Source organism: Lutjanus erythropterus, chromosome 14 (genome assembly GCF_056507025.1).
Source record: "Lutjanus erythropterus isolate fLutEry1 chromosome 14, fLutEry1.hap2, whole genome shotgun sequence".
NCBI classification, from domain to species: Eukaryota; Metazoa; Chordata; class Actinopteri; order Lutjaniformes; family Lutjanidae; genus Lutjanus; species Lutjanus erythropterus.
The window spans coordinates 12,557,491-12,585,327 of NC_139330.1; the positions used below are offsets into that span (position 1 = coordinate 12,557,491).

At 39.9% G+C, this 27,837-nt stretch overlaps 3 protein-coding genes across 5 annotated transcripts in view; 1 reads left to right on the forward strand and 2 right to left on the reverse strand.

The window, feature by feature from the left end:
- Positions 1 to 3,187, reverse strand: part of LOC146315268 (heparan-alpha-glucosaminide N-acetyltransferase) — a 33,551-nt gene extending 30,364 nt beyond the window's left edge. The window contains exons 1-4 of one of the 2 annotated variants that reach the window (XR_014771854.1): positions 3,038 to 3,187; positions 2,610 to 2,704; positions 1,604 to 1,725; positions 41 to 156 (exon numbers count right to left, since the gene is read on the reverse strand). Coding sequence is in view for 1 of the 2 variants with exons in the window: in XM_084736048.1 (XP_084592174.1) it covers positions 41 to 156; positions 1,604 to 1,725; positions 2,610 to 2,704; positions 3,038 to 3,122 (418 nt within the window). In the remaining variant the exon portion in view is untranslated. The remainder of the gene's footprint in view (positions 1 to 40; positions 157 to 1,603; positions 1,726 to 2,609; positions 2,705 to 3,037) is intronic. The other variant, XM_084736048.1, reaches the window with a different exon arrangement.
- A 1,652-nt stretch (positions 3,188 to 4,839) lies between these two features.
- pcbd1 (pterin-4 alpha-carbinolamine dehydratase/dimerization cofactor of hepatocyte nuclear factor 1 alpha) lies at positions 4,840 to 8,109 on the forward strand. The gene is made up of 4 exons (XM_084735722.1): positions 4,840 to 4,982; positions 6,074 to 6,205; positions 6,301 to 6,381; positions 7,785 to 8,109. Exons 1-4 carry the CDS (start codon positions 4,980 to 4,982, stop codon positions 7,875 to 7,877), a joined length of 309 nt encoding a protein of 102 aa, XP_084591848.1. The 5' UTR covers positions 4,840 to 4,979; the 3' UTR covers positions 7,878 to 8,109.
- Positions 8,110 to 12,102: 3,993 nt separating this feature from the next.
- On the reverse strand, positions 12,103 to 27,728 carry sgpl1 (sphingosine-1-phosphate lyase 1). Of its 2 annotated transcripts, none has more exons than XM_084736415.1 (14): positions 27,588 to 27,728; positions 21,441 to 21,606; positions 20,792 to 20,859; positions 20,281 to 20,428; positions 18,780 to 18,859; positions 18,410 to 18,538; positions 18,217 to 18,305; positions 18,015 to 18,123; positions 17,834 to 17,932; positions 17,598 to 17,744; positions 17,099 to 17,337; positions 16,363 to 16,509; positions 16,145 to 16,265; positions 12,103 to 13,370 (listed from the first exon to the last, which is right to left on the reverse strand). In XM_084736415.1, exons 1-14 carry the CDS (start codon positions 27,597 to 27,599, stop codon positions 13,227 to 13,229), a joined length of 1,698 nt encoding a protein of 565 aa, XP_084592541.1. In that variant the 5' UTR covers positions 27,600 to 27,728; the 3' UTR covers positions 12,103 to 13,226. The 2 variants fall into 2 exon arrangements, with proteins under 2 accessions (XP_084592541.1, XP_084592542.1); XM_084736416.1 differs by lacking the exon at positions 27,588 to 27,728 and adding an exon at positions 23,109 to 23,226.
- Between the last annotated feature and the right edge of the window lie 109 nt (positions 27,729 to 27,837).

Here is a 27,837-nt window from a genome sequence, read left to right on the forward strand (position 1 = left end):
GACTGATTACTGAGTGTCATCATCAGTGCTGTGCACTTACGCAGGTATGCATTGTTTGGTGTTTTATCCACAGAGTGAGTGCAGCTGGGATGACTGGCCTCTGACATCTGGATCCAAACAGAGAAATGACCACCTTCTCCATACGTCTGACTCCAACTGCATCCAAAACAACAACAGAGAAATACTGAGACACACTTCCCTGAAACACACATTAACTAAAGACAGCATGTTATGGTAACTTCATGAATAAAAAAGCATTAATTCATTCACTGTAGAACTTTGTGACCCATCAGGAATGTCTAAGGTTTGATGATATCTCATGCATGACTTAATGCAAGAACAATATCTTAATTAATGCAGCAACTAAGGTATTTCAATCATCAGTTCAATCACTGTCTACATGTCTGCAAAAAAAAAACTGACCAGTCCCAGCAGTGCATATATATTCTGTTAAGTTCCAGTGACATTAAAAAATATTTTTCCACTTTTAAAATGTTTTTCTATTTTTTCAAGTTCCTATGAGATTCCAAAAATTTTTACTACTTTTTCAAGTTCTCATGAGATTAAAAAAAAATACTTTTCCAAGTTTCTATGAAATTTAAAAATAATTCTATTGTTTCCAAATTTGTATGAAATTGAATAGTCTTCTAATTTCAATTATTTTTTAGACATATTTATGTAATAAGTCATGTTAATTCAGACTTATTTTAAAGTCTTATCAAACTATATTTTGTTTTCATTTGATCCTCATTTTGTTTGATGATTACTTTTTTCATCCACTGTTGCTGTTTTCCTCTTGACCTCTCCTCTTCCTCATCTCCCTCTAATGGTTTTAGGACACCTGTATGAAGCTCAAGAGCACCACCTAGTGCCTGCAGACTTGCAGTGCAGCCCTCTGTCCTCTCTTCATCTCTAGTTTCAGACTCCAAAAAACATGCATTACACGCTCATATTGATCCACTGTTGGGATGACATACTGGCTATCACTTGGAGTGTTTTTTCAAAGGGGAAAAGGAAATCAATAAGCTGCGCAGTCTGGTTAGAGACCTCAGCATTGATCTAGGAATCACGAGACCAAACCTCTGAGAGGGCAAGAAAAAGCACCAGAGGCTTTGTCATGTTGCAACTGAATCTCCGGCACCGTGTTTACAGGTGACCCCCGGATGGAAAACTCTGCCTTGTCAGTCCTGATTGTTTATAAATATGGCAAGCGTCTCCTCCAGTTAACATCCCCGCTGAGGTTTCCGCAGGACGAGCAGCTTTGAAGCTTTAATGAGCCCTTTTCATCAATATTGGAATGTCAGGTCTTATTAACCCCAAAAAGGCTCCTGATCGATTCTCAGCGAGGTAGTTTAAGGGAGGGCATCACTCAGGTCCAGAAAGCAGGTCAGGATTACTCCCCCAGCCCTGTAAATAATCTCACAGACTGCTGATGTAATCATCAGATGCCACCACACTATATCATGTCTGTGAACAAGAGCAATACACTCCCACAGGCCCAGTTAATATGAGTAAACAGGAGACACATCAGTGGTTTTACCTTTGAAATTAACAGCTAGTTTCATGTGACTGATGCTTTATTGTTGAGTGTTGAACTTGTTACCTGCAAAGAGTTGCGTTGCCGCTTTGTGCCTCCACTCGCATGGTCAGGCTGAATTTAGTGCTGATCACGGCAGATGCATTGTTGTTGTTGGGATTCACAGTGACCAAATGCTGGTACACACACTGAAAAATAAAAACAGGTGAAACACTGACTTAAAGCTGGGGTAGGCAGTTTTGGCATCACAAAAGTTCAATAACAAGCTTTAAGCACAATGTAATTCAAGTAGTCTTTGAGAAAACTAGAAAACTAGACATCTGCTCTTCCTCTTGCCTGTTTTTCCTGCTTAGTTAATTATAAGTTCAGCTATTTCTAGTTATTCTTGCCTGCCATCAGGTTGGAGTCATTACAGTGTTACAGTGTTACAAATATCAAGAAAAGTTTGTTGTAGTAACTTTAACACAGTCAGAAAGTTTGTAGTCTAGTACAGTTGTTGGGGTCCTCAGTGGGTTCAAATCTGATGGGTTCATGATTAATAACGGTATAAGAATTCAAGGATCCCAATATTTATTTGTCAGATATGCAAATATGTGGAGTGAAATGCAATGTGGCGTGCTTCTAAGATTGTGGTAAACTAGATTAGGGTGGTGTGGAAAATATGAATTAGAAAAAAAGAAATATAAAGGGAAAAAAGTATACAAATGTTACAGGTGAAAAAACAGGTTTACTGAGCTGACATTCCTACTGTTTTTATTTTATTTTTCTGGTGAAATATGAGTGTCCTCTCGTCAGATCTGTAAAAACATAAAATTCAAACAACCTAAAAAGAAAAAGTGACTCTTTAGTAGAATTGTGAAAAGCTGTCTTGTGTGAAAGAAACATAAATGTCACACCTGACTGTGCTTTACACTGTTTATATGTTCAGCGTGCATCTCTATAAACCTCTCAGAATTTGCAAAACCATATACAATTTTGGTAATTTTGCTGGCTTGTTTATATCTTAACAGGCAGAGAAACCTTGACAAACAGAAAGCATGAAGAGACAAACAGTGCATAATATATTCTTTACCTTGTAACAGAAATCTGACGTGTAGAGGACCTGAACTTCTTCTGTCAGCTGGTTGTGAAATGTTAACAAAGCCTGGTCCATTCTCAGAGCGAGTCCTGCACAGATTTAAAGCAGCGCTGATTTACAGCTGGAACACAAACCTTTGTGTACATCATAAATATAAGATAGCAGAAGGCTGTATAAGATCACTATCATCATCAAGATCATAACACTCACTCAATACTATCGACTGAGTGAGTTCTCATACTTGACATGTCCATTTGTTATAATTGAATTTTAATCTTGATTATGTTGGCCAAACATTGATTGTCACTAGAGGCTGAGCTTTACTAGAACAATCTTGTGTCAAATCATTATTACAGGAACATTTTTGACCATTTAAGACTGCTGAATGATCCATATTTACTAATGAATCTTAGAAGACTCACTTGATTTTAAATGTCCCCCGTAGCTGCTGGTAACAAGGATTAATAACAGAGTTAGACTTGCTTGTAGCAGAGTCCGGGGCTCCATGTTGCTACTTGAAAACAGCCTCTTCCACTGCTCATCTTTATCACACTCACACCAATATAAAAGTGGTCAAAGGGCAGCATGCATGCGCATTCGAGGGTTCTGGTAACTGGCTTGAATCATTTATGGGACAAAAATTAGTCCATAAATTTGTGGCAGAGATGATGAACAAGAAAAAAAAAAGAAATCAGGGACTTGACCTGTTTAAAGAAAGAGTTCATCCCAAAATCAATAATCCATATTTTTCAATTTACCTGTAATGCTATTTATCCATCTAGATTCAGTTTTGGAGATATCTGCTGTAGATGTCTGCCTTCTCTCCAATATCATGGAACTAGAACTGTGGTAAATGACTCATTATCACTGTATCTCCAGTCATGTTTTTAAAATCTAAAATGCTCTCAAAGAAGTAATAAACTGTGTCGGATGTTCTTGTTTTTGCAAAACACTTTGCCCTCATTTAGTGTCCAAGGATACATGAATATAAAAATAGTCCCCGCCCTCTCCACACACCCACACCCCCATCCCTACCCCTGAGCACCTGCACCTGGCTTCTCCTCTTGTTTGCTAGCTAAATATGCTAACTAGCTACATCTTGGCGCTACTGTGGGCTGGATATAGCCACTAATGATATGTATAGCGCCATCCCTCGATTAGCTGAATTGGTTCCTTAGGTTTATGATGTCATACACCCAGCCTGACTAATTTGGTTTTTTTTGCAGTTTCCTTTCTGCAGTTTCAAAGGAACCAACTGCTCATTTCACTCCTGATTATGTCTTGTAACACATGAAAAACACCACATGGACATGTTGACAAGGGAGACAAAAAGCCTGGCAGTTAGAGTTGAAGTACAGAGAGTCATTGTGATGGAGATGAATACACTATCTTGTCTTGTTGCATCAGTTTAAACCAGCAGGTTTTCAGAACGCTGCAGTGCATCGCAAGCAGTTAAAAGTTCCTCCAAAACTCAGCAACTCACACCAAAACAATCTACATGGAAGAAGAGCACCACAGGTGAGAGGAACAAATTGTGTTTTTGATTTTGGGATGAACTGTCCCTTTAAGAAAAACATAAATAAGTAAATTTGTGTGTATTAATGTAGACATCAGAGCTTCATTTCAGGACACAAATTTATACAACCATTTGACTCCAATCAAGTGGTTTTGTTCTAAATCCCAGCATGCCCTTCTTTCTGACCATAAGACCGAAGCAGCACCATTCTCATTTCCTCGTCCAGCCAGCTGTTAAATGCTGATCACTTGTCACATCCTCTCCCTCTCCTCATTTCATTAACCAGTTCATTTCCCTGAGCGCTCGCTGTGACAGATGAGTTCACCGGGGCAATCTCACAGGAGCAGCTCATTAACCTTTGACATGAACCCCGGTCAGTCAGCTGAAGAGCAGAGCTCGCTTTAAAATCTGCTGTCCTGTTAAACAGAGACGTGATTAACGGTGGACTATTATCCTGAAGTTTAAGTTCGTGTTTAATATGTGTGCATGTACAATATAAAACAGATGATTAAAGAGTGTAGACGAGTATCTTCACCCTTTCATCACACAGCAAACATGGCTGCTCTGGCCCTTTGTGTTGAATCCTGCCACAATAGCTGCCCTCACGCATGCCTTGTGCAACAGATGACAGTTTATGATTAAACCCCTGCTGACAGGTGGCCGGAGAACCAATCAGCAGTGAGGATTTCTGCTCAGGCTCCTGCGGGGGCAGCTAAGCAGGACCTAAACGGCTCATGTGTCGGATGGATTCATTCCAGTTGCTCTCACTGGCTGCCACAGTAGATTTGCCTCTGTGCAACAGGGTGCGTGAGCTGAACCTCCTCCGTGCATGAAAACACTCTGCAAACATGGTGAGTACACAAACCTCTGTGTGGTGTGTGTTCAGTGTGTCACACAGGGCTGCTCACACACCACACACACACCTGTTGCCATTTAGTCACTCTGATAGTCTAAAACTCCACTATAGATAATGTTTTATTGCAGATGTTCAGACAGATAAATCTGGTACAAAGTCTCAAATGTGCCCGTATGATTTTGCAGGGATACTGTGTGCGTATTAAACCCCTGTGTGTGATGAATAGACGAGGGTTAAGCCAGTGGGCATTGTCTGTGTGCTGCCCATTCGCTCCTCTGATAGAGCAGATTAGAGCGTTGCTATGATACCTGTTGATGTCACTGCTCTGTCTCAGGCCGTGGTCATGCATCTGTTTGCTCTTCTGGTTTGAAAGCATGACTGCTCATCAGGGGACAAAGACTTCAAACGTCCCCTCTTGATTGCGCAATAAAATGAGATATTTGAGGAGTGTTGTGAAATGTTGACAGTGCAGTTTAGGGTTTAGACAGTCAGGGTCATGATGGTTGAATGAAGTAAGGTCATCAAAAGTAAAGATACTTCAGTTAGGGCTGCAACTAACAATTATTTTCATTATTTTCTTGATTAATCGATTAATTATTTGGTCCATAAAATGTCTCTAATGTCTTGTTTTGAACCTGGCATGACACTTGTTTCACAATATCAAAATGAGTTTGTGAGAATCTGTACAGTATCACAAAATATACTGCAATACTCAAGTGTATAAATTTTTTCTTACACGCCTAATTTTGTGTACTGAGGGCTTTTTTTTCCTTTGCTGTGGTATCAAGTGTTGTATTTTATCCTAGTATTGTATCAAATGGTATCTTAACAACCGTAGAATGAAATGAAATCCATGTGACCCTGCATCATGTGTCAAGATTAGGGACCAAATGACCAAAAGGGAGTCTCACCCCCACCCACCACCACCCACCACCACATACTTTGAACCAGCTCATTTTTTTAAAAGCAGGAATGCAGCCTTTCATTGTTTCCAGATGGGATCCGATGCAACCAATCACAGTTTGTGTTTGTGAAGCTGCCCCCTCTCAGATCTGCTGCAGTGTTACCTCTGCTCTGTCCCACCAGGCGGGTAAAATTCAGAGTCTGACCGAGGAGGAGAGGGCCCACCTACTCCCCCTGCTACGCAACGCTCAGTGGGTGGAGGTTGTGGGACGGGACGCCATTTACAAAGAGTTTGTTTTTAAAGACTTCAATCAGGTTCCTAATTTATTACACTTTATCGCACTTAACTCATAAACCATTATGTATATACATGACTGCATGATTTTAAGATATGATGTTCTTCCTTTCAGGCTTTTGGTTTCATGTCCAGAGTGGCTTTACAAGCAGAGAAGATGGATCATCACCCTGAGTGGTTCAATGTCTATAATAAGGTATAAAAGACTAATTATGACTCATGCAAAGGAGATTAGAAGCCTTTAGGTGTTTGCATTTTTAGTTATCAGTTAATCTGCCACAGTTGGACTTGGTCACTTGGACAGTTGGTCCTGAACAGCTTTCCTTGATAAGGGGCTCAATATTGTGCACATGTACTGAAGCTTGAAATAATGTAATTGACATCTGCCTTCAAAATCATGAAGTTCCATTTGCCTTTTTAATGATCATAATAATGACATTATGACATTTTTTACTTGTCACAATGTGATCTGGATGTATTTTGGATATTCAAAATAACGATATGGAAATCTGGAATGTTTTTTTTATTTTTTGAAATATATTATTTTGAAATTAAAGAAATTCTTAATGATTCCTAATGATTATCCTATGGCAAAAATGCTGATGTCATTTGTCCTACAAAGAATGTCATTATGGATATCTGAAATGTTATTTTTGACTAGGATGAAATTAATTACTGATACGTGCAATATATACTTAATATAGCTATTAAATGTTGAAACAGCCACCTGAGGACTGAAACAGAGCCATAATTGAACAGCAATTTTCCTCTGATGTCATGCTCAGGTGGGAAATTAAAATGTACTGCTAAGTTATGTTCCAGGTTACAAGTCATGTATTATCATTTCACTGCTTCCTAATTCATCAGCAACTGAAAGAGAATGGATAGTGAAAATCTGATGGGACAAATTTGACAACATAAACGATAATCCATGAGCTAATATTAACTTGCACGACATTACTGACCCTAAGCTCCTTCCTCAGCCTGTGGATTCTAAACTTAAGATAAAAAAAAAAAACATTTATGAAGTAAATAAATAAAGGGGAGGGGAAAAAAAGCAACCCACAGAGGTCAAAGCACTTATGACATAAAGTACTTATGCATAAATTATGCAGTAGCTACACTGAGTATGAGACTGAAGTACATACCACCAATGGGATGCAAGAGTAAGTATTATACTAAAAGGATGCACATGTGAAAAAAGAAAGAAGGGGAAATTCAGCAAATAAATACCATAAAGGTTATCTCAATAAAAACAGTACGAACTTATGTGAGAGAGGAGAACTCACCAGCTCTCAAAGAAATGAAATGAGACCAGAAAAGTTCCCAAGTTTTAACAAACTTTGCTGTGTCATTCCTCCTTGTGAAACAAATTTTCTGAAGATGCAAAAAGCTCATCAAGTCTCTCACCCAGTGAATAAAGACGGGGGGATTCTGCTGTTTCCAATTTTGAAGAAGATGGATGATGCTCTTCTGAAGTTGCAACTTCCTGAAATGCAATGAAGCACTATATTTAGGCTAAAACAAACACACTGAAATTTAATAAGGGTCGTACTCACAGTTTTCCTTTCTCTGCTCCATCTTCCTGTGTTTTCTCAGGTCCAGATCACTCTCAGCACACATGACTGTGGAGGGTTGTCCCAACGTGACATCACTTTGGCCACATTCATTGACCAGGCATCACTGATGTGAGCAACAAACATTCAACAGTGACAGAACCGAATCCCTTCCTATAATCATTCCACTGATCCAATCCAAAGAATATGAGGCTTTTAGTTTGATGTGTTGTGTTTTACATAGCTGTAACTGCTAGACTGCAAATGGTCCGATGTGTTTATAAAAATGTGCTTCACTTGGTGTATAAATGAGATTATTGGCCAAAGATAAACAGTAAAATCATTACACATTAAATGTACTAAAGCAATGACTCAGCAGATTTTTTTTCACAGCAGCCATTCTGACATGAAATAGCAGGGCAAATACAGGTGTTACCAATGGTGCTAGTTTTCTAGGTCAGATGATGTATAAATATAGGAAATCTTACAAATATTATCATTGCACCACTTCCAGATTGATCAGCGGCTGAAAAGATAATGGACATTCAATGCTAGCATTCAGCCACTTCCTAGCTAACATTACTGTTTGACAGTTTAAAAAAATAGATAGGAAATATCAATGCAGATCTTGGATGAATTTATTTTACATTAAGCCTGGACTGTTACAGAACAGCTAGTAATAGCATTCAGCCACTTCCTAGCTAACGTTACTTGCAGATTCGTTGAATGCTAAGCCTGGAAGTAAAACACACTGGATGTAATCAAGCTGAAGATGTAGGCTAACAATCTCAGAAATGCTCAGTGAAATTTAACACAGATTACATCCAACACAAAAGTTACAAGCACTTTAGCAGTGTGGTGTTTTGTGTGGCAGTAATGATGCAGGAAGCGTTAGCTGGTAAGTGTTTGAATGCTAACATTAGCTGTTGTCTCATGGTAGCTAATGGGTTATCAAATATATTATTTTAGCTTAAAATATTGCCCGATTTCAGTTTGGATTTTCACTATCCATTGCCTCTGCAGGTGCTGATCAATAAGGAAGCAATTCAATGATAACAGTTTATCAGATTCTCTACTGTTATACAACTAACAACCTGAGACACAGCAGTATAACATTTGAGCAATGAATAAGATAATGAAAAAGAATATGGTGAATTATGCACGTTAGCACGGTAGCACCTGAGTTTACCTCAACTCCTGCTGTGAAAAAAGCTCTATTCAAGGTGACATTACAGTTAACATTAAAATTGGTACAAGTGTCCTTCTGTCACAACTAGTGTCTTATGTGCCAAATGTTTTTTTTGTACTTTACTGTCAGTAAATGTTATTTTCTCAGTCAAACTGTTCTTGTCGTAACTGAAAAATGACCAGAAACTGATTCTTCTCATCAGACTGAATGCATTTTATTAAAAACACAACACTGTAGACATCTGCTGTGGTCAGCTAAGAGTGCAACTGTGTTAACGGAGTGGCCTTAAGATCATTAGATACCAGAAGAAACCAGCAGGTGCTTCCTAAGTTAAAATAAATTTGCTTAACAATGATGCACATGAACATGAGCTTTAACAAAAAATCTTGTACATTCAGAGCCTCATGAGTGTGCAGCGGTGGAAAAAAGTTTAAAAAAAAGACCTGAAAATATACAATATATTGCAGTCCAGTACTAAAATGAACCATTTTAAGATTGATGTAAGGATGTATTTGACTGTATTGCTGTATATTTTAAGGTGTTTCTGTAACTTTGTCCACTCTGTGTTTGTTTGTTTGAAAGACAAGTGGACCTTAATGCTGTTATGAAGCCAATTCCCTGAGGATGTTAGAGAGAAAATCTGCTACGACGTCACGAGTTCAAACCTCTGAAGGCACAGAGGTGAACGCTCATTATTGCTACATAATGTCACCAACCTGCAGCACAAACCAGAACGCAAGGTTAGATTTTCTCTGCAGACCTCTAAAGAATATGTTACAGTGTGTAGTCACGTTGCTTAAAGAAGATTTTTTTTTTTTTTTTTTGCATTAAAGGTTTTTATTCAAAAGAGATTTCTTGGCCATTCAATCGTCACAATTTTTGCAGATATTTCTCCAAAGCAAACAGGATGAGCCATTATTGGAAAAGTCTTTTTTGCATGGGTTTCCACACCCTGTCACTGGGCAAAGTATCTAATGATGGATGGATGGATACACGACAACAATGATGGGGCGTTGCTTCCTGTCTTTTAACCAGGCACTGACTAAAAGATGGAAAAGTCCCCGCACATGTAAGAACCTAAATACATTCACATCTAACCTCTTTAAAACTGCTCAGTGTGTAAAAACAATGTTGAAAACACAAGTCACAAAACAGACTCACAAATTAAGTGATTAATAAACACCCAGTGGTCACACAAATGGTTAAATTACACTAACAAGGCTGATACGCTATCATTCAATGCTATGCTTCTAATGACTTATCTCTTAAACATTTATAGTAGAGCATTCCCCTTCGTTTCACTTCATAAAAGGAAAGGTTACATATTGCACAAACATGGAAATAGTTTCGTGGAAATGCACGATTTCAACAAGCAATATTAGGAAAGCGTGTGAAAGAAAAGAACACAAGGTCATTTTGGTGTTACAGTATGCATTGTTAAGTTGTCCAAATGTAAGTAAATGTGTACATATCCCGCTGAATGGATATTTACCAAAATATATCCACATTTAAACAGGGCAGGGAATGAGTTTCTCCCAAAATAAAACTATCAAATCTGTCAGTCTGTGGATCAAAAACCCTCCATCACAGTGAATCTGTTTCCGTTCAGTATCAGTATGTCTAAGAACACTTACCGAAGTTAATTATGTTGGAAATGGTTGCCCTGTTAGAATGATTAAATGATATTTGCATTGAGTAGAAACTGAGGTAGATTGAATTAGGAGACAAATTATTAAAACAAGGTGGTACACAGGTGACGACAGAGGAAATATTAGGTTTCTGCTTCTTGATAATATACAGTAGACCGGGCTTGGAAACAGCCTTCAGTCCAGTCTGTTAAAGGACCAGTGTGTAGGATTTAGTGGCATCTAGTGGTGCAGCTGAATATCACTCGCCTCTCCTTCCAAGAAACTACAGTGGCTGCGAAACTCGTGAAAAATGCTAAAGGCCCTATCTAGAGCCAGAGTGTTTTCCAGTACGCATGCTACCACACTATTTAGTATGCCAGGAAAAGATTTAGTCCCAATACACAGTATGCCAAAAATACCAGGATGTCCTACTGCATCCGGTTGCATTTTGCACTACACAAGCCAAGCCAGCATGCTCTTCTAGCTCGTCTACCCAGCAACCCTCTGTGCAGCGGAAGATTGGTCACGACTGACTAGCTGAGAGAGCAAAGCCTGATTAAAGCTCATTAGTGCATACTTTTTCTGCTCACTTCAGACTGCAACGTATGTATGAGCAAGAGGGTCAAAGTGAAAGGCGCAAATTTTATGACGAAGTGGTATGTCCCAGTTGTATGCATACTTCATGCAACAGTACAAACTTTGGAAGGGAAGATGCAGTACATACTAAAAGCAAAAAGAAGAAGTATGCAATTTCAAATGCAGCTCCAGTGTTTGGTTTGTCCGGTGCAACATGACACACTCTGTATATATAAACATCTCATTCTAAGGTAAGAAAAACACAATGATTGCTATTTTCAGGTGATAATACACTAATGAAAGCACAATTATGAATATTATGTTCCATTTCTCCCATATTTGGCCAACAGATCTTAAATCTAAATCTTACACACTGGACCTTTAATTAAAATTTATACGTTTCGTTGCTTTACTTTACAAACCAGTTACTGTGTAGAAGCCCTTTTCTAAATCTGAAAACAATCAACAAAATTACCAAAGTGGCTGATGAGTTTTGGATTCAAGTAGCCGCTTTCAAAATATTCATGCCCTGGTTACAACTTCTCCCAGTTTAAATCCATAGAATATTGTATTGAATATGAATTATATTAAAGGGACAATTCACCCAAAAATCAAACTCTTATCTGAAGCGCTATCTATCCATCTAGATAGTTGTGGTGTGAGTTGCTAAGATTTGAAAATACTGGCTGTAGAGATGTCTGCCTTCTTTCAAATATAAATAAACTAGATGGCACTCGCCTTGTGGTACATTTCAAAAACTCGAGTAATGTCTCTTCCCTTCATTAATCATGACCTGGTTACTCAAGACAATCCACAGTTGTGAGCAGTTTGATGTGGGAACTATTTTCTTTCTTCCTTCCACCAATCGAATCACCATGCAGCAGGAAGTGTGCATCTACTCATGGACTAGAAGTTACAGCTCAGCAAATTGTTTACATCCAGCACTGTCATGAGCACCAGTCTCTCGCCCATGAGTAGATGCAAACTTCCTTCTGCATGCTGATATGGTTGGCAAATAGTTTCTACATGAAACTGCTCCTGACAAGGTCTGTGGATTATCTTAAGTAACCTGGTCATGATTTGTCCTCAAGCCAAGTGACATCTAGTTCCATTATATTCAAAAGAAGGCGGACATCTCTGCGGCAACATCTCCAAAACTATGCAACTCACACCAAAACTATCTGGATGGATAAATAACATGACAGGCAAGAGGAAAAATAGGTATTTTTGATATGGTGTTGAACTGTGCCTTTAAAAGCTCCCACTATCCAATTCATTCTCCCTCCAATCCAAACACTGTAGATGGACTACAAATGCAGACTTAAAACAAAATGAAAGTCATCATACTAAGCGCTAACAAACGAGGACATGCACGTTCATGCTTTCAGACAAACTTCTACCATGACAACAGAACTGCAGTTTCAAGTGATTCACAGATTAACCTGATATGTTCTTGTCAGGGCATCGCAGTGCATTTACACGAAAAATGCTGTTTTTCCAGAGAGAACTATTAGACAACATAATACCTTTGACAGGCCTCCACATGTACGGTGGAGCCGGTCTAGAGCAGTACATCACGTGTCATGCTAGAGGGCAGCACAGCGCTTCTAACTAACAAGCTTTCAGTGGTCTGAGTTTTTGCTGAGTCATCACAGAGAGTGAAGCAGTGATGGCAGCGAGCTGAAATGTTCCGGCATAAGGTTTTTGCTTTGCAATCATTGGAGATTATGACAGACAGACATATGCATTTAACAAAAGCTAAAATTGAAATGAATGTTTAAAACAAATAAAATAAGACACACACACACACACACTTTCACTACATTAATAAAATCAAATTAAAAAGACTAAAACATGTTTGGAACCAGTCATTTCTTCTCTAAGCCTCTAGGGTACAGTATTACAAGCGATTTCCCTCTGGGCTGATTAAAATGACGATGGCTTGTGCTTCAAAGATCTTTGCAGATGTTTACCATACGGTGTAGGTATGCAAGATAAGGCAACCGTTGAGCGATTAACTCAGGGCTCTGGGAGGAGGCGAGCGTGTTTCCCTGCGTGCGGTGGGGTCCGGCCAGGAGGGCCCCGTCCCGCTTCAGTGGGCTTTGCCGTTGCCGTTCATGTGGCTGGTGTTCAACTTGGGCACCTCAGTGCTGTAGAGACAGTCCAGGAAACCTCGGGAGATCTCTGTCACCATGGATCTGTCTGGGATAGACTGCGCCATGCCGTAAATCGCTCCCTTAAGCAGCAGAAAGACACCAGTGAGTTTACAAAAATACACACCCTCTTATCGTCACCACTCTGTTGTTCCAAGCATTTCAGGATATATTAGACAATTTACCTTTTTAACCAATTAGAAACCTGCCTTGTCTACTTCCTTTAGTGTTATCTTAAAGCCATAAATTCAACAATCAAAGACCGATTTTTAAAGTCATGGTTACCTTTGCATTAGCTTTCTGGCTGACACAAGCCACTTAGCATTGTAGCATTTTTCTTTTCCCGAAGCCTGTTTTTCATTTTTTTCAGTTTACAAATAAATATTTTTAGCTTTCAGCGGCAGTTTGGTTAGGTTTAGGCACAAAAAACTACTTGGGTAACTTTTGGAAAAGATCCTTCCACAACATTAAAAAGGCTTTCTGGTAATCACAAGGATGCACAGTTGAAGCAATGAGTAGTAGCCAATCACAGTGCAAAACAGTCTTGTGGAAAAAAAAACAGAGCACATCTTAGTTAACTAGATCAATATTGAAATATATTAATAATTAGGTCTCTGCTGGATTACTGTGTTGCAAACTGGCTGCAATTAATGAAAATAATGATGCTGTGTGGCAGAAAAACCACGGCATGTAGAACTAACTAGCTGTTACTCACTTGAGTTGTGTTGTAACTTATCTCTGTGGTGAAACATCTTTTAATTTAGTGACGCATAAATCACAACTTGGTTAATAATTTCCTTTATAGCCAGGCTAAGTTTGACATTAAACACAACTGGTGCAACAGGCTGCAGTTTTTTTTCTGAGCTGTGTACACTGTAGATGGAGAGTAACTGTGTTAGTTCGAGGGGTTCTGGATCTAAAGTTACGTGATCGTGTCTGTTTTCAGACTTGGCAGACTGATGTAGAGAAGAGCACCATTTATGACAAAAAAAAAATGCAGCAATCAAGCTCTGAGGGTTTTAAAGTACTTCAATTGCCTCTATAAGCTGTGTCACAGCCACTGTTGCAGCTCCAACTGCTGACTGTGTTGATCAATCAGCAGGCTGAACTATAATATGATATCCATCCTGTTGTTTTGCCCTCCACAACTCGTACTTTATTTGTTTTTCAAATGAAAGTGACACTTATTTTATGAGCGTGCTCCTAACAAACCTGACTGGCATGATGCAGGTTCGTGCCTGTTGGGTGGAGTTTCCACTCTATTTAAAACTGACACACAGACAGCACATGCAGCTTGTGTGAGTCGATGGTTTGTGCAACAGGAAAAACAAAATGCCACGTGCACCAACAGCATGGTAAACAACAGAGACTGGCAGACATATTTCACACGGTCTGTCATGTGTAAACACGAATGGTAATTGTACTGTCTCACACTCGGCTGCAATTGCAAGCTGTCTGAAGATTAAATTAAACCTCGACCTTAATCATAGGTGCCAACACAAGAACTTACAGGGTGTTCTGTATATTAAGGTCCTCGTAAGAGAAATCTGTGGAGTTTTGATTTGTAAACTGACATTGTTAGTTAACCTGAGAGGCCTTCACACGTGACACACTTTAGGCTCTGGGTGTCCAGAGGTAAAGATAAGATGGAGACTTTGTACAGTATCGACTCCCATGATAAACAGTCTTGACTGAGAGTTAGACACATTGTTTTGCTTCGCCCCCGGTGGCAGATTTATACGTGGTTCTGCGTGGCGTGAGACATGCCGTATAAAGCTGAGCAAATGAAATGTTCCTTTAAACTTTTGGTATAAACAGTATCCATTTATACAAGCTGATGCTGGATTTGTGAATAAATATAAAGTAAATAACAGCTTTTGCTTTTGGGACTGATATGTTGACTCACATCATTTTTCTACTGTGCCTTACACAGGAAAATCAATAGAGTCTGCAAAGGCAAAGAAAACTGTTAAGTCTAACTATGTTAAAATTTATAGGTGTATTTAGATTTTTTTTTGGTGGAACATCGTCCTTCCCTGAGAATTTGACAGCAGCTAAAGTTAAGTTAGCTGGCTACCTGTCCAGAGAGCAGCTGTGCACACACCCCTTTAAATGGGGTTGTGGGTTGCCAGGCTGCCGTGACAGGTGGGTTGAAACTGTATGTAGTGTGTGAAGTGTGTTGATCTGACAAGTTGGGTGACGTCAGACAAGCATACAAAAGTAATGGATGCATGTATGATGATCCATATGCGACGGTTATTCTAAATAAAGTTCGAGGGCCACGTAAATTACTGGAGTCTCCCGGAGAAACTACAAACAAGGAGGGTGCTGAGAGATGGGAGAACGCCTTGAAATACGGTAGAAACCCAGAAGAAACAGGAGTGTTGGCAGGTTTGTCAACATGACATGAAATAAATCTAATCCCAACGGTTAGTATTACCATTTGAAATTTGTGACAAACGTGTTTGATTAGCGCACTTTGAAAAAATCATAGTAAATGCTGACCAGCATCAACCAGAGTCAGCAGCAGTCTCCCAGGTGCAGATGCAGCTTGAAACATGGGATAGTTTTGTGTCAGTGAAAGGACATGACATGATGCCATTTTAAATTGCTTGAGAGATTTTCAGTATGAAAGAGGAAAGATTTAAATGTGTGTATCAGTACTTTTTGAAGATTTTCAGCACAGTTTAACGACATTGCTATAATAATAACCGTGATCATTTTGGTCTGGAATTGTAATCAAGATATTAACTTTTCATACCGTTTCATCTTTAAGAGATTACTTAGGTATAAATGTACTTATTAAAAATTGTACTGTGAATTCAGTGTATTTAGTGTGTAAGCAGAGGTCGCTCACCATCCCTGTGGTTTTCTCTTTGGGGTTCTTCATGATGATGGCGACCTGCTCTCTGACATCACAGATAAATTTATCAGCGACGCCCGGCTGTGTGTGCAGAACTGTGCAACAAATGTGGATGCTGAGGAAGAGAAGATCATACATTTGTTACGCTCCTGACTATTTATCACCATATTACACTTGTTAAATGATTTTTATTATTATTATTCTTGGTTTACCTGGATGGGTACTGCAGCGTGTTCAGGTTCCAGCCCTTTGACGTCAGTGCATTAGACAGACGGAAAATATCAAAAACATCTGAGCCTATCGCCACCACCGACACTTCTGGATCCCCAAACACAAACACACCTTTTATCTTGCAGATTCTGTCAATTCAAAAAAAAAAAAAAACAAAGTACACGTTGAAGGTGATAAGACAAATGTTGCAAGAAAACAAAGTTCAAGAGCTCTGCTGTGATTTTTAAAGGGATAGTTCAGATTCTTTGAAAAATTACTGTTTTACCAAACAAGTCTGGTTACTTTGGAGACAGTGGTATTTGTATTACATAACAGCAGTTTCTTGTATGAAAAGTCTGTCTTAAAGTAAAGCAAAGAAGTGAAAATATTCGAAATATAGCTTATACTTAAACTGATACTGACTGGTTAAAATACATTCTCTGCTGACCCTGTCCACAGCAGTACATTGTTTAGCTTCCTACACTGATACTCCTTCTGCTCCTTCAGACTGGGCGTGTAACTGTTATGAAACAACTTAATACTGATGCCTCTATATGATCTACATGAATGAACAGAAGAAAAAGAAGCAGGAGGAGGAGGTTTTTGTGGTTGATACAGTGAAAAAGTGTCGCTTTTGCCCACAAAATCAACAAGATATGAAAGTTTCTTGTAGTAGCTTTAAGTGAGTAATACTAATCTGAACTATCCCTGTAACACATCGTTGCTTTGGTGTCTTACTCTGCTTTGATTTTGCGCGCTGTACTGACGATCTTCTTGGTGGCTTCTATGTATCCGTTCTCTCCCATGTGCATCATGGTCGCCCAGCAGGCGGCGATGATTCCTCCGGGCCTGGAGCCCGCAACGGAGGGCGAGGCGTAGATTCCCCCCTGCCAGTCTGGAGCTACAAAGTACTGGTAGTGACGGTATTTTTTATCACTGTAGAGGATCACTGAGGAGCCTTTCGGGGCGTAACCGTACTGGAGAGGAATGTTGTGACACACATACAGTATTAAAATGCTATAAAAGTGTGGCCTGGAGCCAGATAAGATTAAACACTGGTTTTAAATTCCATGATCATCACAGTACACAATGTACATTGTCTGTTTCTGGAATTTTTTAATCACACATTGTAACTTTTATCAACACTGCGTATTGTTTTTGTGTTTTTTTTTTTTTGTTGGTACAAGTAAGAAGGTAAGCCTGGAAGATTTGAAGGGAATAAACAACCACTCCTTACCTTGTGGGTATCTGCAGAGATGCTGGTAACACCTTTTAACCTGAAGTCAAACGGGGCGAGTGGGTAACCAGCCTTGGCCATGAACACAATGAGAAAACCTCCCAGACAGGCATCCACATGCAGCGGGAGGTTGTAGCGCACAGCCAGCTGGAACACACCGAGGGAAAGTGTCAGAGATTTGACTTCCCTGTTTTAATCTCAGAACATATTTCATGGAAAAATGTTTTACTTCTGACCTTTGCTACTTCCTCAACAGGATCCATGATCCCATGAGGAAACTGAGGCGCTGAGCACACAAGCATGGCGGTGTTCTTGCTGATGGCTCTCTTCATAGCCTTTAAAGAAAGGAAACAACATGGGAATCACTGAAGTCTAAGAATAGCAGTCAGTTAGCATCTATGTGTACCAAATTCTCACCTTCACGTCTACTTTCATAGTTTTCTTGTCCAGAGGAATGTGAACAAGCTTCATCCCAAAGTAATGTGCGGCTTTGTCAAAAGCTGCGTGGACGCTCACAGGTGCAAGACTACAGGAAATATTTTAAAAAGGAACGAAGTTGAAATAGCAAACTTGTACAAGACCGAAAGAAAAGGATTGATAAAAAGGAAACATATCTTACATTTCAGGATATTTGACACCACGTTCATACGCCATGTCTCTGTACGCCTTGCAGGCCATCAGGATGCTCTCAGTTCCTCCTGAAGTAACCTGGACAAATAGAAAGAAAGTTGTTCAAATCAAATCAGTCAATGCTTTGGATGCTTCGATCCTTAGCTTAAACAATGTATAGACAGACGTTTATGATAACTTACTGTTCCACAGGAGTTGGGTCCACCGTAGAAAAGTGAGCAAGTCATTCGAACAACCTCTGCCTCCATCTTTCTTACACCGGGAAAGATGTCTGGGTGAAGCGGGTTGCTCCAGGCAAAATCTCCATAAACCTAACAAGAGAAGAAAAGAAACATGATGAACAAACAAAAAAGTAAAGACTTGCATAAACTCCAAATATTCACCGAGTTAGAGACACACACAGAGACCAGGGCGGCAGGAGTCACTGGTCAGAAAAATGTGAAAAAGAAACAAAAAACAAGTCCTGAGTCCTGCGTACTGTAGCTAAAAATGTATCCAAGTTCAACCTTGACCACTGATGCTTGGATTAGAGATGTATACAAAGATGCTTACCTTTACCAGGAGGCTGGTCAGTGATTCATCACCCCAGTACACTGCACCCGAAACACATCCTTTCTCCCACTTCACCTCATCTGCAAAGACAAATCACCTCTTTAGAAATCACTGCTTTCTTCAACGAAACGTCTTTTATAAACAAGGAGACATGATCCCTTTCACAGCCTCGTCAGCATGTTGCAGAGTTCTTCTTAAATGGACATCCTCCCTCCAATTCTACTTTCTCAAGCTTGATAAAGTTAAGTATTGTTTGACGGGTTCAAAATGATAAATTTGTTCCAAAATGGAAACCCTTCATGTCATTTTTCAAGGCTGTGCAGTGACTTCCTTCAGATGATAGGCAGTAACCTGAACTGTTCACAGGCATTGAGCCACGTCTTTCCAACCAAAGTACCCAGAACCTTTATTCTCAGGAACTGCTTTTTAAGGAAATAAAGCCCTGTTTCCATTGCAGGAACTTTCCCCAGGGACTAGGAACCTTAATTAGGACATCATTTTACTCACAACATTTTATTTTAACCACCATTTTTAAAAATCTGCAGCTGTTTGTTTTTGTTCAATGTGCTTTGACACATCAACGTGGACTTACAGATGAAAGCACAGGACAGATGAACAACACTGAAGTCCACGTCATCACTGGTGTACGGTCTCGGGCAAGAATGACGGGCAAAAACAGACGTCACTTTTTTATACATGAGCAGATTAATTTTCCTATTTTTTCTTTAGACTAGTTTAATTAGTTTCTGGGACTCCATGAGGTTCCTTCATGCTGTTGTTGTCTGCGTTTCCACTGTGGTCTAAAGGCCTACAAAGATTAATCCACTGATGTGTGAAAAAGTGACAGATGTTTTTACATGTCAATTTATGTGCCACTGTGCAACAGTAATTTAAAACCCCCAGGCAGGGATCAGTATTTGTGTGACAAAGAGACGATTCCTGCTGGATTTCGTCATCAACATAAATGCTCATTAAGGCCTTGACATCGTCGTCGGTCTATCTGCCATAGGCTTTCTTCTGTAACTCCACGTTGATGTATCAAAGCACAACGAACATAAAAAATAGTTTGCAGCATCAGATTTTTAAAAATGGAGGCTGAAATAAAATGCTACAAGCATTCAACCAATCAGAAATGTTGAAATTGAAACATTTTCGGGGGTAAAATAATGCCTCCAGAACATAATTTAGACCCTGGTCCCTGCTTTTGTGCTTATGACTACACTCAGGGCGCACTTTCCCACTACCCGCAAATGGTGCTTCTAACACATGTGACTTTTATGATTTCTTTATTATTTTACATCTATTTAATTTTCTTTCCTATTGTTACCAGTTGTGGGGCTATTTTTGTTTGTAACGCTCTGTACCTTTGCAAAATCTGAATAAAAAAAGAAGAAATATCTTGTCACATTGAAAAAACACATAATGAAGACTAGACAGCCTCTTCAGGAAGTCAGCTTCACAGATAATGACCCATGAAGCCCAGGAATGAATGATGACTTACTCAGAGTCTCGTACTCTCTGATTTTGTCCAGCACTTGGCTCTGAGAGAGACCTTTAGAGGGCAGCTGTTTGGTGTAGCTCATCCCCTCCTTCAGAGTACACAGGCTGGTAGACATGTCATCCAAAGCCTTGTTGAGCTGGCTCTGAATCTGTCAGGAAGAGAAGATAATTTATGTCTTTGGATGCAGTAAAAACATCAGTGAAGCATGTCTGAATGTGTGTGAGGTAAGTGTGTGTCAGACTGAACGTGACAACATGCGCACTGTGTTATCAACACTTTTTGTAAGATCTGTGATAAAGTCTGCAAGCGAGCCCTCAGTTGGTGACATAATGACCAGAAGTAACCGACTGTTATCTCCAGTGCATGATGGTAAGTGTGCCAAAGGTCTGACCCCCCCCCCCCTCTGCATGGCATACTCAGTCATCCAAGAGTGACTCATGAGAGCCTCAGACAACACACTCAGTGCACATCTGCTGGGAAAAGAAGGAACAGATTCACCACTGATACTTACCGCCCCCCCGACAAAGGGTATTTTTCGGATGAGTCGAAAGCACTGCTTCTTGATTCGGGATGTGAGACCTATTAACCAAAAAGACGAGGCAGCAGCTGTGGTGAAAGGCTGGCACACACTCAACCACAAACATTAAACAGCTGACTATGACCCATAATCACACATCCAGACAAGACGGGGCCGATGAAAACTGAAGCCGTGTTCATAAAACATTCAATCCTGAGCTCAAAAGCACTGGTGTTTTCCTCATAGTTTCTGTCAAGAAGCCTCATTCTGACCAGCTTTCGGAGCTGAGGTAAGACGGGTGGAGCTGATCCTGTTGCTGTGGAATTCAGCCATTGATTGATTGATAGCAGATCTAGAAAGTCTTGTTGATTGAAGGTATTTTTAAGACAAACAGACTAGAGAAACAAGTAGTCTCTGCAGAGTAACATATTTTGAGATACTATATAGAAAATTAGCAGAGGGCAAAAAAAAAGCATTTTAAAAAAGCACTGATGCCAATGACTGCAAATTACAGCATGGTAACCAAACTCACACGCCGTTACACTGGTCAAAAATGAGCACTGACTCAAAAAGCTTTCTGAATTTCATGAGTTATCCCCTGTAGGCCGCCTACTTTCTACACATGTATCATGTGTGACATTACTTTCTTGCTGGAAGAGGAAGCCTTTGATCCAGACTGCTCCCAGTGTGGTGATGAACGTTGCTCCGATGATCTGCCATGGCTCCAGGTCCGCACAGTGTAAGTTGACCTGCCGCCGGCCCTCCTCCAGGTACAGCAGGACCATCTCCTTATACACCTCCAAGGCACTCTGGACACACAGACACATGCACATATCGCAGTATGTTAAAGGTTGCTTTGAATTCACAAAGAGTCTCAGGTTGCAAAACAGCATTTGGCATTGGTGCCATGAAGTGTGTTTTATGTCCAACATTATGTAGGATATAGGACAGTTTGGGTCAGACGCTACAGCACACATAATTTATGTTTACAGTAATACAGCATATTCATTAAATAAAGTGCAGAAAATCGCAAGAACCTTGAATGACTTCAAGTATGTCTGTTACAAATCTTTTTCTCGTGACTACATCCATATGGGGAAGTGACTTTTGCAAACTGTTGAAAGTTGAAAGTTAGTCATCATTTGACACCATCATGAGCATTTGATTTCAAAATTCAATTCAAATGAATTCATGAGAACTTCTTGAGACAAGATGCATGATTTACGTACCTGCACATCACATGCTCCTATATATCCATGTGCCCATATGCAGACATTAAATTCAGCATATTATTAGACAATGCAATCTTATGACAATACTTAAGCCACAATATGATATTATTGCGATTTTAGACATTTTGTCCAATTATGTCCACAAAAGGAAAACTTGGTCAATATCTGTTTTATCTAAAAAAGATAAAACCATCAGTTCATCCCTACCCTAATGTGCTATAGATTATTCAGTCCATCAGTGTAACTGCATGACATGTCTTTAAGTGTCACGCTGCTCATTGAGCAGCTACTGTCCAAGTGATGAACGGTGAACTAGAATTGTTTTAACCAAAGACTCGCTTTTAAGAAAGAGTAACTTTGCTACTAGTTACTTTTAAAGTACTTTTAAAGTTTCAAAGTCAACTATAAGGATTGCCCACTTGCCAGGGGCAAGCAAAATGTCACATTGTCATGGGTGCTGTGCCAATGTGGCTCAGCTGGTAGAGCATCAGTCCTCCTGAGCAGACATGGGTTTGACTCTCCTGTCATCACTTCAACTGTCTCTGTCGAATAAAGGCATGGAAAGCCCCCAAAATCTACACTATAACATAACATTTCATGCAAAAATGGCAGAAAATTATATTTTCAGTTTCTCGAGTATGGAGATTTCCCTCTTTTTTCTGTTTATTATCATATTGAATGGAGCATGTCTGGGTTTTGGACTGACAAAACAAGACATCTGAAGTCATCACCTTGGACTCCGAGAAACTGGACATTTTTGACTATTTTCTGACATTTCCTGATATTCATAGATATTGTAGCTCCAAACTAAACACGACAGTTAGCCTTAGTTTTCATTGTTATTTTATAAATTAATAAATATAGCAAACAATTTGAGAAAAAATGACCCACTCGCCTGAGGGGCAAGTAAAAGACAAAACATTAACTTTGAACCCTAAAAGTTACAAATTTTCAAAGAAACTTCCTCCACAACATGTTGAAGTTACAGATGTCCAAAATGTTGGAAATTCTTGTACGATTAACCATTTAATACTGGTTCATGTAGCCCACTATCACAAATCACAAGTTTAAATACTTACATCAGACGACATTGTCAGAACTACAGAGCTCACTTTCTCCACACACACACACTAATAACACTGCCAGCAGTTTTTCAGACAGCCGTCTCCTCGTTCTCCAGGTGAGAGTGAGAGAACGCTCTGAGCTAAGTGGATCACTATCACCAGACTCCTCCCAGCACCCAAACCGGCAACAACACATCCAACCAGTGGACGGGATGTTTTGCAATCAATCGTGATCAGACGAGGCAGGAAGTTCATCTTAAAATAGACAGAACTATAAATGATTTTGTACATCTATCTGAGTCTGATCACCAGCAGATTGCTGAAGTATTTGTCCTGAATCTGAATGTGAATTTTCACAGCCTGAGAAGATCTAACTGAGTCTAAATCATAGCAATTATTCCAGTAAAGACTCGTGTATGTTATTTCATAAGTGTGGCAAAATTATCTTTCCATTATCTGTTTTTACAACACAATAGAGCAGGCAGTCTGATAGCAAGGTGGCTTGTTTCTCCACCTCAGCCACAATCAGATGGAGGAAAGCTTAAGGTTCAAAATACAATATCTTAAGTAATCCCAGTCTGTGTCGCCTGAAATAAACATCCCATAATAGTATAATGAGGTAAGTTCCCTTGTGCAACTGACACACTGGCTCCATTAGGTCAGAAAGTTTCTCAATCCTTTGTCTCAGGGATGTGAGGGACTTTTTCTGCCTAATAATTCAAAGCATCATCTGCCGACGGTGAAAATCAATACGTGAAGAGAAAACTGAGTGTTTTAGGTGAATGGAAATGTGGTGAAGGGCAGCAGGTGAGCCACAGGAGTCGGCCCCCCCTGCCCAGACTACAGCTGTCACACCCGCCTGTCTGGATAACATGTTCTCATACAGGTTTAGCCAGATCAGCTACATGGAGCTGAGCGGGAAGCAACGGAAAATAAGACTTTAACACATGTTGACTATGTTAGAATGTAAATGCAGAGTACAGGTGCAAAGCCCATCAGTGATCGCTGTCACGCATCCGTCATAAAACAAAAGATTAAACGGTGGTGTTATCTAACATCAGTGCAAAGGCCAGTCGGTACGTAAGAGGGACGGTTCACCCCAAAATACATAATTTTCCTATCACCTGTTGTGCTATTGATCCATCTAGATAGTTTTGGTGTAAGCCGCAGAGTTTGGAGATATCAGCTGAAGTGATGTGTGCCTTCTCTTGATTAAAATGGAAAAAGATGGCGCTGTGCTTGTGGTGCTCAAAGCTCCAAAAAAACACATGTGAAAAACTCAACAGCAGTGACTACGTTACACACAAATTTTCCACTGAATTTGATATGTGTGATATGAACAGATATTGTCAACTGTCATTTACGTGTTAAAATTGAAATGAAAGAAAAACAAATACTGGGGGAATCACAGATTCTGCCTTTCAGTTCAGTCATTTCAATCAAAATGAGCTTTCATTATTCAGGTTTTCATGTTTCATGCCTGTTTACGGTCAGCTCTGTGAAAGGAAAGGCCCACATTTCTGGTTAGAGGGAGAAACACACCTGCTTTCAAACATTATTAAAGACTTGGATGTCAACGGGTATTTGGATATGTGCAAATTTTGAAATGTCAACATCTTCACAACGGTGGATACACAAATGAAGGAATGTGGCTGTGTTCACATTTTCGAACAAGTCTGCTACCAGAAGAAAACTTTAAAAAATACTATTTTGATGCAAATAAGTAAAATACCTCAAGTAGCTTCAGTCATTCCACTTTTCCATGATCAGAATAGGCTCAGCTGAATGTAAAGTTGTAATATTAGCAGAATATTCATTTTGATTTGTCTTATAATCTTAGTAGGAGTATTGACTTTTTAAGAATAAAGGCAAAAACTGGAATATTTTGTGCATGCTAACACAGTCACTGTCTATATACAGAAATCATGACCTAGTTATCCAAGGAAATCCAGACTTTGTTGTGAGCAGTCTCATGTAGTCTCTCTTTCAAATGTATTACCATGCAGAAGGAAGCGTGCGCCTACTCATGAATAAGGCATTACAACTCAGTCGAGGCTGACGCCATTTATGTTTACATCACATGCTATGACAACCACAAGCCTCTAGACCATGAGGAGATGCACACATGTCAACGCAGCTCACACCAAAACAACCTAGACAGATAAACAGAACTACAGGCCACAGGAAAAATATGTATTTTTGATTTTGCAGTGAACTGTCCCCTTAAGATACAGGCCTCTTTCTGTTGTCCAACACATTTTCTGTCTGTGTTTCACCTTCAGGTCCACCCACACGTTTCAAGCCATTCATTGCCGTCTTTGCCTCAGGAAAACTTATACAGAGTTCACACAAAGACTGTTGTAGCAGCATTGTCCGATTCATTGTTGAACAGTGGACGCCCATTCCTTTGCTCCCCCTCATACAACATTTGACTATTCTGTAAGGAGAGCTTTTGTTGTCTCAGAGGGGAGGTCATGTTCTCATGGAAATGTACTGGTGTGTGAGGTGGCTGCTCCTGGAGACATCAAGGGAAAACAAACTGTGTGAGCACACCATCATGTAGTCATAGACAGATCCAGAAATCATTCAGGGGGGAATAATTACAGCTGTGGTATCTGGAATGTTTACAGAGCCTCGGGGAAATCGTGACATGAACTGACGTTTAGCACAAAATCATAATTTTGCTTTTTGAGTCACTTCTTCTTTCTCTTCCCTGATTTGACCTGACAGACAGCTGATCAGACAGGCAGACAGACAGACAGATGGTTGATATTTATGCTGACAGCAGATAATATGTGTGTCAGATGAGCCACCCTAAAGTGCTGAGTCTTCAGTCTAATGTCAAAAGGAGACTGGGGCCAATTGTAAGATTTTTTTTATATTTCCCTCATAACTCAAAGAGCACTTAAAAATACACTAGTCATCACACACATATATATGTACACAAATTAAAGGTACAGGCCAACTTTACTGTGATCATACAATATTACAGGGTACAACTGACCCTTCGTTAAGCCCCTCCTGCAAACAGCAACTGTCCAATTATTGGTTAGCAACTGTAACCAGGGCACCATATTTGCATTTCACTGTATGCTGAAGATGTGCGCATGGGGCTCTAAGACGAGCGATACTCGGTGTCTCATGAGTCTTTTTTTGTGGTCTTTCAAAAACATGTGAGGAATGGATTATACTTTGTCCTTATCAGCTCTAACATAAGCGTTAGCATGTCAGGCTAACTAACGCTGGCACACTAGCTGCAGAGACGAACTTCTGTTAGATACCGCATTTGCCAAACTCGCAGCTAAGTCCCAGTGGGGGTTGGAGGAGGAGGATGTGGGCCGGTGCAGAATCAAAGTGGTCCGATGACGATGCATCGCCAGCTCGCTCTCTTAGGTCGGCACACTCAGGGACGCAGAAAGCAGCGAGGTTAGCTTAGCTCTCATCCATCTCTCTTCCTAAAGCGATAGCAGTCCGGTTGGTCTCAGGGTCCACTGCACTTATTATAATCACTGCACTTCATTTCCTCACATTAATGACTTTATTTCTGTCCTTCTATGTATATTTTAGGTGTATTTTTTTCAGTTGTTTTTTCCATTTGAAAACTAGTCACCATTCACTTACACTGTTTGGGAGATCCTGTGATGTTGTTTTCCCGTGACACTCCAGCAGTGTTTTGTGGACTAAAAGACTAATCTCAGCCTTCAACTGGCATGAGGATGAGTAGATAATCATCATTATCAGTCTTGATGGAATATCTCACTGGGGTGCTTTGAGGTCATTTTGAACTTTTCAAGTGGGAAATCCTGATCTTGGCCATTTTCTCAAATGCAACATAAGTTTCATCACTCTGGCTTGTTTCTGATTGGAGGAATTACAATATCTCCCCTGTTACAATTGCCCCCAGGCTCCCCTACTATAAACAAAGGTTGATTCTGCTCCTTTAAGGAAAATCCCACAAATCTGAACAGCTCTCTGGTGGCAGCAGCACTGAGAGTAGTGCTTTGTTTAAACTTCCTGCAGGTTTATGTTAAACAGGATCTCTAATTTTAAACACTGGCTGCTACAATAAACAATACGAGCTTAGGAAGGGGCTATAAACCTCAACACCAGGGCACCTCATCAAAAGAAATACATCAGATTTTGACTTAATGGAAGTGTAACATGAAGCCACAGTTGTCTACTCTCTTTTATTGTTTTATTATGGGTGTCTGTGGTTTATTTTATGTAAATTATCCCATTTAAAGGGCCAAAGTATCACGCGTTCCTTCAAACGCAGGCATTATTCTGTAACATAAGGCTTTGTAACTATCAAAAATACTGTTTGTGGACTTGGAGCATCCCTGAGAGCAAAACAAGTCGGCTCAATAGCTCACTTCACTATTGATAAACAAGTCTTCGCCTCTTCGAGCGTCTTCTAGCAGCTCTGCCATCGTCCTGTGTTATTACTCTGAATGTAATGTGAATAAAAACAGGCTAAAGTGAAGCGAAACCTACCCAGTAATCCATGTTGTCGCGGCAAACTGTCAGCGAAAGTCCTCTTTTTTTGTCTGCTGCTCAGGAAAGTCACCTCCAGCAGCCTGCTTTGAGTCTTCGGCTCTCATCTACATGCTACTATCAAACACAGCAGCAAGCTAACCCTGATTCAGGAAGTAACCAGCAGTCTGTGCGCATGCGTAGATCTGACAGCGATGTGGATAGGTCTAATTACGTGAAAGTCTGCACTTCGCGTGGCGTAGCGTCTTTT

What these genes read in the sequence shown, in the direction of transcription:
- pcbd1 (XM_084735722.1), top strand. An exon ending in TTTTTAAAGACTTCAATCAG is followed by an intron (nt 6,206 to 6,300) that starts GTTCCTAATTTA and finishes TCTTCCTTTCAG; the next exon opens with GCTTTTGGTTTCATGTCCAG. An exon ending in GGTTCAATGTCTATAATAAG is followed by an intron (nt 6,382 to 7,784) that starts GTATAAAAGACT and finishes GTGTTTTCTCAG; the next exon opens with GTCCAGATCACTCTCAGCAC.
- sgpl1 (XM_084736415.1), bottom strand. An exon ending in CAGAGAGTACGAGACTCTGA is followed by an intron (nt 18,860 to 20,280) that starts GTAAGTCATCAT and finishes TTGTCTTTGCAG; the next exon opens with ATGAGGTGAAGTGGGAGAAA. An exon ending in TGACCAGCCTCCTGGTAAAG is followed by an intron (nt 18,539 to 18,779) that starts GTAAGCATCTTT and finishes TTCTCTTGTTAG; the next exon opens with GTTTATGGAGATTTTGCCTG.